Below are 11,476 nucleotides of genomic sequence, written 5' to 3'. Positions count from 1 at the left end.
GGACATTCAAACTGACTGCTTCGTAGTAATTAACGTTTTTCATTGGTTGAAGTTTTTCAAGGTTTTCCGACTTTGTAGCGTTGTTTAGCTCACAATTCATGTCAACATCATTTACATTTCTTCTCTCGTTAGAAATAATCGATTCTCAAGCAGGGTGCTCAGCCAAGCAATTTCGAGCGCATTCCAAAGCATTCCATGCATCATAACGGCGAATTACGCGGCCAATCAACCCAAAATCTGCAGAAAGATTACAGATTGAAAGATTTCCAAAGCATTATTTGCCACTTAAAGCATATTTTTTTCGTAATCTGGAACGTACAGGTTGATAAATTACGCATAATTATGCAGATTTTCTTGCTATTTAACTATAGCCTCACAATTAATTATTAACCTCACAATCAATAAAATCTCAAATCCGATTCACTTTAATGTACTAGATGGTCGAAAAATATAGAGAGGGCTAGTAGTGAAAACAGCATCGTGAATAGTTACATAGTGAAATAAATAAACAGTAGTGAAAACACAATCATTTCAATATTATTGATCATCGATATATGAACTAATTAAATACCACTTAGCTAAGGTACTACTTGGAGAGTGCATCTCTAAATACAAAGATTGAAGCCGAAGCTGTTTACATTTTATCGACCCAATCAGAATGAATACATTTTGACTAGTTGAGTAGGTGAGAGGTAGATTATTTAAGGGTTATAGACTGTTTTGAGTGTTTTGTTTACAAAGATACGCACGCACTGACCACACAATAAATGAGACATTTCAATATTGCACCAGGCCATAGGCAGAGTACAGTATTGAAATTTCGAGTTCATTGTGTGGTCAACAAGTGCGTTTATTTGCAAACAAAACACGAACATAAAGCCTATATAACACTTTTAATATACAATCTGAGTTCATGCATTGACTGCTGCATTGAAGATACAGGCTTCGTCTCAGCTTCCCATGATCTGTCGCCAGAAAACAAGAAACCACGTGATTGACCAATCGCGTTATTAGATTTAGGCCAATCCACGAAGATTGTATATTAATTACTATTTTACATGAAGTATGAAAAATTTTGGCGTTCTGATTTGCTCTGCCCGTACGCGGCAAGCTACTTCCTGCCTCATTTAGGAAAACACGACCTGACGCCCTCTGCGTGACGCCATAGAGCCCGTTTTCTATTAAGCAAATTTATTCGCGCGACGAATGTTAGCGATATCTGAAATCCGATGTGATTTGTTAGCGAAAAACGCTACCTACTTTTTACCTGTTCGCGCGAATAAATTCGTCTACATGTATAGTGCATGGAAAACGAGTCTAAGCCGTCGAGAAAATGGCGTGGATATGTGTGTGTGACTACGCCATTAATTTGAAGTGGAGTGCTTGCGCTTATTAATACGACGCTACGTACATTGAATAATAATACTACAAAAGACTAAATCCCAACGTTTCCATCATACCAGTGGCGGATCTAGGTCAGAATAAAATACACAGCTAAACTTAAACACCTTAATAACAACGCAATTAGCTATGCATTTCAAAATAATTTATTCTGACTACCCCTATATATCCGCCACTGGATCCAACATGCTCAATTCAACTATGATGCTACTGCACATATATGTATCCGGAATTTGGTGTACTCCTGTAAGTCTGTCTACAGTCATAAATATTACCACAGGCAATACTTCTAAGTTGGTTGTTACACCCACGTACTGAAGCACCAAAACCAATACAAGAGTTGCACGACTTACAGTCGTTGTTATTGTTAGCCACTAGCCCTATACGCAAATACGTCTGATGTCCTCCATCAATGTTGAACCCCTCCTTGTTACAGTAGGGCTGTAATTCCGAGTCAGTGATCAGTGATTTCCATTGATTTTCCCCCACTTTTGTTTCGATAAATTCGCCATTTGCGATCAGTTCGAAAAGCGAGTTTGCTTTGTGTTTAATCACAATCCATTTTACACTGTCACTCTTGTCCTTCATACCGAGGCATATCTTCGTGAATGGTGTGTTCCAGTATGAAGCGAGTTTTGTTTCTTTTTCTGACATTCCCTCGAGTCCATCGTCTTCGTTGAAAACTTTCTTATCGGCCCAGTAAGAAGAGTTATAATGAAATGTGTCCTGTAATTTAAATTTAAATCATTTGAAATAATCACAAGCGAGGGGGAAATACAAGATACTTAGATGAATAAGAAAAATTTTTAACAATAAACAGCAAATTTTCTCTCAGTCCCTTCGCCGTTTTTATTGATTCAAAGTAGTTCTATCTTACATGAAGTAGCTAATTCCAACATTATTATGTTTACCTTTTCGCCATCCACTTTCATAACTAGTGTCCAACCTCCTGTTCCGCATTCAGATATTTCTTCCATGTGACAGTAAACTCTGTACGAAGATCCGTTCATATTTTGCAGTGAATAAATACCGCTTGGTGATGGTCTAGGTTTTTAAAAAGGCTCTGCTAACTTAAATTATTTTTGACGAATTTATAACTGATCAAGTTGATTAAATTTGGCAAATTTCCACCCAATACAGAGGGCTCAGTTTTTCAGCGGTCTTCAAATAAAAAATCAAAAGCTTTTCGTTTTTGCACTGCTCTCAAGAGTTGTCCGCTAACAATATGAGCCTGAACGAGTGATTTTCTTTTTTCCATAAATGCAAAAGTGTGATACGGTAGTTACGGTAGAGCTGGTAATTTATAACTCGTTCACATCTATCAAAAAAAGAAAATCGCTCATAAAATCGCAGCAAAATCGCAAAATTAAACGGGCCTTATGTGCGATTTTATGTGCGATTTTCCAAAGGCAATAAGAAATATTTTGTTCTGTACCTATATACGCACTTTATAGTTTTTACTAAAAAAATATCAGTTCAAGCATGTCCAATAGTATGTCCAGGATCTCAAATTATAGCAGCTGTTCATGTGTCTGACCTACTACACTTTAATTCGGACCTGGTGAGACGCTAGTGTGTATGGTGTTGAACATGCAGCATGACGTTGAAACTGATAGGCGTTGTGAAATGCATCCGGCCCGCTGTGAAAAATGTAAACAAAACGACAAAACTAAAGCAAAGTACGGCTAAAATGTGTGAAAACCTTTTTAAAAGACAGTTAAAGATAAGAAACACACCGAAAAAACTTCTTAGTTTGGATTTTTACGCCTCTTTTCGCCTGTCAAGTCATTGGAAATTTGAAATTCGTTGTTTTTTTAACCGATTTGCCGTAATTTAGTTCCTATTGTAACAATATTCATAAATTTTTTTGTATTTTTTGTGTTTAATAAAGTCAGTAAATTCAAGGTTAAAAAACAAACACGTTGTTTACCGCCACTTTTGGCTGTGCCCTCGGTCTCAAAAACGGCTTCGGGATCGGGCCGTTTTTGAGACCTCGGGCACATTTTTTTGCATCCGGACCTCGCAACCGTTAAATAATATTAATACATATCTTCCCAAACGCGATCATTCCGAAACTCGAAATTTATTTCAAACTCGCGGTCTACATTCGGTAGCACAATGTGGTAAAGTCAGTAAGACGTGAACGAAAACATTATCTCAAACTGCACTAACTGCAATTACCCATTTTTCTCCAGGATTTCTTTGCAAGAATGTAAGGGGGTTTCAACCACTACAAGAAAATTGAAAATATAAGTTAAATTAATACCCTAACAACAATTGAACACCCACCGCATGGAAAACAATAAATACAAAGTATATAATAATATAATTTAGCAAATTTGAAATCCTTCTCAAGTTTACGAATCAGCTCAGGCCATGACCCCGCGTTAAAGTTTTCGAGGGTTTTTACGTTTTTTTCTTAAGCTTTAGTTATCCGCTAACTCTCTCATCAGTGCAACAAAAATATTTGTTTTAATTGTTTTGATGAAAGCTCGAGTTGACGGACGGAATTTTCAACTGAAACTGGAGGCGAAACAATGTTTTGAAATAATTCACGATTCCACATGTCTTACCTGTTTCTTGTGTTGTTGAAAACTTGGGATTTAACTTAGGATTATCAGCCGCTTCCTATGAAATAAAGATCAAACAAATATTGAAACGCTTCAATATTATGGGCTGCGGTTTATTCATATGCTTTATTCTTCAGAGATTTGTTGCATAAATTGGGATATCCGCCTTATTTTGTCCCCGAGCCGGTGCGGAGCACCGTGCGAGGGTACTAATTCCGCTCGGATATTTACACCCACGATGTGCAAATGCGAAATCAATGCAAAGTCGTCCGCCATTATGCAATGGACCTCACGCGATGGACGGTCTTCTACGTTATGCGCATGCGCCAGTGTGAACTACTAAGCTCTTGATTGGGCGAGACAAAAATTTGTATTTTTAAACGTCAGTGATTAACAGTCATTTCGCAAAATTTTGATGAAATTTTTAAATTTATGTTTTCATATATATGGAATATATGTATTTTTAATTAAATTAGGGGAAAACTCGAATGTGGTCAGGACTTTTCACGTTTTAACAAATAACAAGACCAAATTTTCGAGTTTCGACCGAATTCACCGTGTATAATGAAGTCGGAAGATTTTAGTTTTTTACACTTGATAATATTTCATCCGGCACAGCTTTAAAAAGTAATTCTCTTGTGGTAAACACAACTTTAATATTCTCAAATGTATTTCACTATAAATCTGAATGTGTTATGTGATAAACGACATTATAACTTCATTTATAAACTCCGTTTTCATAATGACAAAAACCGGTCGAAGCGTAACATAAAACTTCGGAAGTTGTATGAGACGTCTGATGTTATATTTCATGGTAATTAATAATTAAAACAATTTACCATAACACTGACTATAGATGAATGACTTAACTTCCAGAAAAAGGTAGAAATCTTGTCGTATTTTTGCCATTTTTTCACAAAAATATGAGAGTAAACTTGGATTCTTTAAAAATATACGGCCGTTGCGAGTTGCTATGACTACAGTGTTTCCACGTACAGAAAAATATTTCCATACTTTTCTCAATTTCTTTTTCTCTCTATACCATGTACTCTCCAAAACCCCCAACCCACATAAATTTTCTAACAATCATGTTACCATCCCTATGCTTAACTGATTTCGTTCAACCGAGGCGAGGGGTTGCTGCATGCATGTATATCTAGTAATTATCAATATTCCATCTAATAATTTCGGATATAATTTAATTTAAAGTTAAATAGTCTAGGACCTGTAAAGGAGTTTGTATGCATTTCATTTAGGACAGATTATCTCAACTGTTTTAGGGTAAAATGACCATGGCAGTCAACATGGCATATGTGCCAAAATGTGAATCCGGGACGAAAGTCCTGAAAATGACCACACCAAAATTTTACTCGGGTTGTTGACTGATTGTGGTTGTGAACAAATGTATGCTTGAGTTTTTATCCCCCCGGAATGCTGTCCACGATGGCTCGTCCCGGAGTTTGCGCGAGACTTTCAAATTATTTTGAATCGTTCGTACTTGAATTTCATTCCCGATAAACGAGGGGTGGTTTTTTACTTTCAAGTGGGACAAATGCTTTTAAATTTTGGATAGCTGCTATTGTACTATCAATTATTTATCGATGCTGTGAAAAAAATACAGCTGGGGATCAAGAACTGGCATTTATCGTGCAGAAAGGCGGCGAGACATGGCAATGGCGACATAATTGATGAAATGTCAAGGGACACAAAAATGATAAAATATTACATGGCACTACTTCAAAACCCATCGAAAATTGGTTGAATAATTCTTTAGTCCACTAGAATCGTGCTAAAGTAAAGTATTTGGATGGTGCTTGCGACGGACGGCGAAAAACGGCGATCAAACTTGCAAAATATGGCTGAAATCGTGTTATGGCGGGGGGTAAGTGAAATGAAATATGTCGTATCGCAACAAAACTTTGTTATTTCCTAGGAAATTTATAATAAATATATAAAATAAGCATTTTTTTTTCATATGGCAAAAATTTTTAGAAAATAGGGAAAATTAGACTTTGCCAGGTGAATCTGTAATTTTATGCATAATTAGCAGTTGACCTGGAATAGTAAACATTCATTTTCTTGTAAAATATGAAACTTAGGGTAATTTCACTCTCCAGTGACCACCCCTAAAAGCAACCATTCTGAACTATATAAACAATTCAGAAAAACTGTTGCTTTGATAATTCAGGATTTAGAGCTATGTCGACTATGCCGTTTCTGGGTGTGGTCATTTTCAAGACTTTCGTCCCGGATTCACATTTTGGCACATATGCCATGTTGACCGCCATGGTTATTTTACCCTAAAACAGTTGAGATAATCTGTCCTAAATGAAATGCATACAAACTCCTTTACAGGTCCTAGACTAAAAATGCCTTATTGCTTTTATGCCTTATTTTTTGAGGGCTACAAGTTCATTAGTACTTTTGTACTATTATATACTACCCTCTCGAAATAAAGTTTCCCACTCACTCGCTAATTTACGTTATAAATTTTTAAAATATATTTCTAACTACTATTTGGTGAACGACGTGTTAAACAAGCATTTTTGCATACATTTTTTTTTACCCCATAAAAATGGGGAAAACGTTAAAGACTCACTCAAAGTGGTCATGTAAAATAAGATTGCAGCCGCACGTCCCTTCCTGCTTCAGTTAGCAAAGAAATTTAGAAAACAGACGTAACGTCCTCTGCGTGACGCCTTAAAACCTATTTCCACTAGGCGAATTTTTTCCCGCGACGCGAAACGATATCTGAAATCCGGTAATGTGATTGGTTTGTGAAAAACGCTTCCGGTATACAGCTTTTTATCTGTTCGCCTACATGTAGTGCATGGAAAACGGGCTTAAGACGTCGGAAGACGGATGAAATTGAATTTGGGTAGATCCTAAAATTCGTCACTCCAGCTGGCAGCGCCAGGGCAAAGCTATTAACAGAGGGAACTTTTTCGACGCCGCATTTAAATATCACGGGCTCACGGGGTTTTGTACGAAAAATTTTGCTTTTCAATATTTTGCTTGCAATTTTTAAGAATGTTGAAGTTTTCAGCATTGTGATTCACAGGTTTTCGAAAGTCTCGAGATTTTTTTTTTAATTCCGATATTCTTTAGTGCATGTATTTGGTGCTTCAAATTATCCTATCGATAGAACAGACAAAATATTCGTATTTTATTGAAAATCTAGCCTTTATTACCGCTTTTTATACTTTTTTATGTTAAAATATTTATAACTCTTCACTTAATTCTTGACTATAATTCTTCACTATCATATGGAGAAAAATTTGGCAAAGTGGCGATATTTGAAGAACAATTGGCCGTTGGTGCTAATTGACAGTTCCGAGACTATTTTCATGGTCGATCTCGAAAAGAACGATTTAAAAGAACAGCATTTGCATATTTCAATGGGAAAAATGTTCGAAGATGTCACAATACTAACAATTCAGTCATTTGACCTTTGACTTTCGGCTGGCCTAGCAAAACTGCTCTACAGTTGAGCGAAAAACATGTTTCCGGAAAATTTAACAATGCCGAAGTCATATAGAATTAAGAAAATGTTAGGATAATTCAGCTTTCTCGAGGGTCAGGCTACTGATAGGTTGATTTTATACTCAGATTAGCTGAATATACTTTGTGGAGCATCATTGATAAATTCCAATAGACGCTTCTCTGTTTTGTGTTGAAAGAAGATAAATACTACTCTTTAGCAATGTCAAGGCTCTGTTAGGCGGTGCAATTTTTCTTGCAACTTGCAACGCAATTCCAATTTTAAGAGATGTAGAAATTTGGCAACTATAGGAAACGTTCATGTTTATTACACTCCATGGACATTTCTTGCACTTAGATTTTGAATATTCCAGCTACGCTAACAATGTTGTTTAGCTCACAATTCATGTCAACATCATTTGAATTTCTTCCCTGGTTGAAATTTATCGATTTGCAAGCAGGGTGCTCAGCCAAGCAATTTTGAGCACATTCCAAAGCATCCCATGCATCATATCGGCGAATTACGTGGCCAACCAACCCGAAATCTGCAGAAAGATGATAGATTGAAAGAATACAAAATTTCAAAGCATTATTTGCTACTTACTTTACTCAGAGTAGCATGGGCATGTTAATTCACATTAATCATAATCCACAATCACTCTTTTGTACTGTTATCATGAAATCAAGTGTATTGTTATTATATGTTATTTTACGTCCCTTTCAGGTTTCAAGCTTTCCATGAATTAAACTTAATAAATTTTTATCGCTAATTGCCGTGTAATAAAAATATTTAAATATTCTTTTAACATCCACTAATCTTACTAACACTGCATACAACAGTAATCAGGCCGATTCTTGAATATCCATGCCAAGTATGGCATTTTTGTATTCCTGATTATTTATGTGAAGAGATCGAAGTCCTGCAAAAACGTGTGTTCACTGAGGATAATTGCACCGTCAATTAACTTAGTTATAGCAATGCTTTAGAATATTTGAATATATGCCTTCTTTAAAAGAGAGCCGTGATAAACTTTGCGACAATTTTTTTAAGAAAAACAATGCTAATTCTAAACTTCAAGATATATTACCAATGAGACATTTTACCAGTTATGAATTAAGAAGCAACGGCCATTACGACCATTTCCTCTGTAAAAAAGATCGTGTTAGAAATTCATTTTTACCAAGAAGTGTCTTTGGATCTTGTAAGTTTTTTTTTGTAAATTTTGTTTCAAATTTCATTAGTGATGTGATTATACTACATTAGATCACAAAATCAGTATCCCCAATGATAATAATAATAATAATTAAACTATTTTACTATTTTGTGAAAGACGTGTTAAACAAGCATTTTTGCATACATTTTTTTACCCCATAAAAATGGGGAAAACGTTAAAGACTCACTCAAAGTGGTCATGTAAAATAAGATTGCAGCCGCACGCCCCTTCCTGCTTCAGTTAGTATGCGTCATATTTGCTAAATTTCGCTAGTCTGCATAATTATATTGACCCCCTCCATGTTTTGCTTTAGCACAATGACTAGTACCGGGAAAAAAGACTCAATATCAATTGCCTACCTGAAGCTGCCAACCTGAAATTTGCACTGGATGTCATGGAAGTGGTAATCTGCGTACACAGCAGCAGCAGCATGTATAGAACAACATAACTCCATGAATCTTCATGACACAAGTGAATTGATTATTTTGCCTGTGATTCTTAGGGAATAAACTGATGGTTCCGAATAGGTTTAATATTCATTGTCAACTCTGCACCTCTCATGAATATATTGACCTCTCATGAACATTTCCAAAATAGTTGCGTTGTAAATTATTTGTCTATGTTTGTCTAATTAATTGTGTCTATGATTTGGATTCTTCGCCGGACGCGTAAAACGATACAAAACAATGTACTTATAATCAATACTGTATACTGCCAAAATAATTTGATTACTGTCCAAAATGTCCGTTTTGTATAGCATCAATTAAGAACTGTGTGCAGAATATCAGGCATCGACTTGCTATGTAAACTTTCCGGGGGGTAGGTTGATTTATGCAGTTTTAGTAACTTTTTGTACATGATCAGTAATTTGAAGTTTTTAAATCAGTTTAACTTGCTTTATTTATTATTGCACAATCCCTTTTGCTAAGTTCACCAAAATATTGAGAAATTTTGACCGTAACTGTAAATTTTGAGGCATTGCTTTTCCGTGCTTTGGGTTTTGTTTTAAAGGGATTTACCCCGGGACACCCGATTTTTTCCTATATGTCACAACTGCCCATGTGCCGCTGGGCTTGATAAATATTCACGATTGAAAGAAACGAGGAGCGACGAGTGTTGCTTGAAACATTCCGGGCGTAAAAATCAAGCAATTCTTTGAGAATCTACGCAATTTATCAACTTATGTTATGAATTACGAGCATTCAATTCAACACAAACATAATTTGGAAGGTTTATTCGGTTATTCCATGAATACAGTTAAGAGGTTAGGGAGAAACGACGCTTTGTTGTTTATGTATTGATAGATCTCTTACACGAATATATATTATGTCGATAGCAAGTCGATGCCTGATATTCTGCGTACAGTTCATGATTGATACTATACATGCGGACATTTTGTGTAGTAATCAAATTATTTTGGCGGTATACAGTATTTATTCTACTGAAGTATATTGTTTTGTATCGTTTTACGCGTCCGGCGAAGCATCCACATCATAGAAACAATATGCACCGCGGTTTATTTACATAATTTACAATGCAAATATTTTGGCCATTCTTTTGAAATGACGGATAAATTGTTGCTATCATATAAATGAAGGTAATGTAGTCACAGGTATTTGACGAGGAAAAGAGACTAAACTGAGAAACATGCATTGGCATGGAAACTTTGCACTATCCTTGGATCCCTAGTTTCCATGCCAAAAATGTAATAATAAGAAGAATTTCTTTCGTGCAATTGTAAGAATATTTTCATGATTTGAAAGATGGAATTTTCCATTGAACGAGCCCAAAATTTGTTTTATGTCACACCAAAGAAGATAATAAGTTAAGGTGAGAAAACCATATACGACAGCAAGTTGGGGGAAGAACACTCGAAAAGTCAGCTTTATTGTCCTAACGACACAATTTCAGAGCACTTATTTTTTACTGACAAAAACCAGAGCCTTTCAGTTTATGTAGATACAATAAGCCCGATATTTCAATCCATAAAGACCTCGCGCTTGAATAATAAGAAGTTATCAATGCAATGAAAAGTTTGCATGTAACCCATTAGGTCTTATTATGATCGATTCTACACTAGAGAATTCCAGCTTGCATGCAAATTAACTCATTTCAGATGTTGTGATGATGGAATAGCCAATAAAACTTAACCATTTCAGGTGATTTGAAATGGGTTAATTTACATACAAGCTGAAAAGGTCTTTTTACTGATTATTGATATTATTCATTGAGGTTTCAGACGTTCTCAATTTTGTGAAACTTTCCGTTCAAATTTCATACTTGTCTCACCACCTGGCATTCGGGATGTAGCTAGACTGCAAAATTCATGGTGGAGAGAGGAAGGGGCTTGATTCACACCGTAGGCGTAGGGATAATCGCATCAAGTCGGGTATCAGACGAATATATGCATGGCTATATATATAGCCCCTCAAAAAAGCTCAGTTCTAGAGAAACTTTGCATTTTCATAATTTTTGGGTAAGCTGAATTGCCATTCTTTCTCGTGCAGTATGATTATCAGTAGCGTAGCCAGTCATTGACTGTGAAAACAATAAATTTCTAAAGACATGAATCATTAAAATAACTTGAAATTTACATAGCGGGACAAAATCGTCAGGCTGGCTACGCCACTAATTATTATTAATTTTTCTAGACATGACACGAAGAAGCATGTCAATTTTCACCTGTCGATAACTGGCCACATGTCGCATTAGAAAAGTCAACTAATATGGTTATTATAGTTCAATGCATGCATGAATTTCCATCGATGTTTGTGCATTCCTAGTTCTTTACCTTGGTAAAATAAAGCCAAA

General features: G+C 35.8%; 1 protein-coding gene across 2 annotated transcripts in view; it reads right to left on the bottom strand.

The window, feature by feature from the left end:
- Positions 1-977: 977 nt before the first annotated feature.
- LOC114515660 (uncharacterized skeletal organic matrix protein 5-like) overlaps positions 978-11,476 on the bottom strand; it is a 32,399-nt gene continuing 21,900 nt past the window's right edge. The window contains exons 1-4 of one of the 2 annotated variants that reach the window (XM_028534957.1): positions 3,975-4,025; positions 3,583-3,631; positions 2,313-2,445; positions 978-2,127 (exon numbers count right to left, since the gene is read on the bottom strand). In XM_028534957.1, the coding sequence (XP_028390758.1) occupies positions 1,609-2,127; positions 2,313-2,411 (618 nt within the window). In that variant the 5' untranslated portion in view covers positions 2,412-2,445; positions 3,583-3,631; positions 3,975-4,025 and the 3' untranslated portion in view covers positions 978-1,608. Of the gene's footprint in view, positions 2,128-2,312; positions 2,446-3,582; positions 3,632-3,974; positions 4,026-11,476 lie in introns of those variants that run through there. The other variant, XM_028534956.1, reaches the window with a different exon arrangement.

The sequence above is a fragment of the Dendronephthya gigantea genome, unplaced genomic scaffold, assembly GCF_004324835.1.
Source record: "Dendronephthya gigantea isolate DGI-Jeju-01 unplaced genomic scaffold, DenGig_1.0 000004F, whole genome shotgun sequence".
In the NCBI taxonomy this organism is placed as follows: domain Eukaryota; kingdom Metazoa; phylum Cnidaria; class Anthozoa; order Malacalcyonacea; family Nephtheidae; genus Dendronephthya; species Dendronephthya gigantea.
Note: the sequence above shows the minus strand (reverse complement) of the source record. Positions and strands in the feature narration are given on the sequence as shown.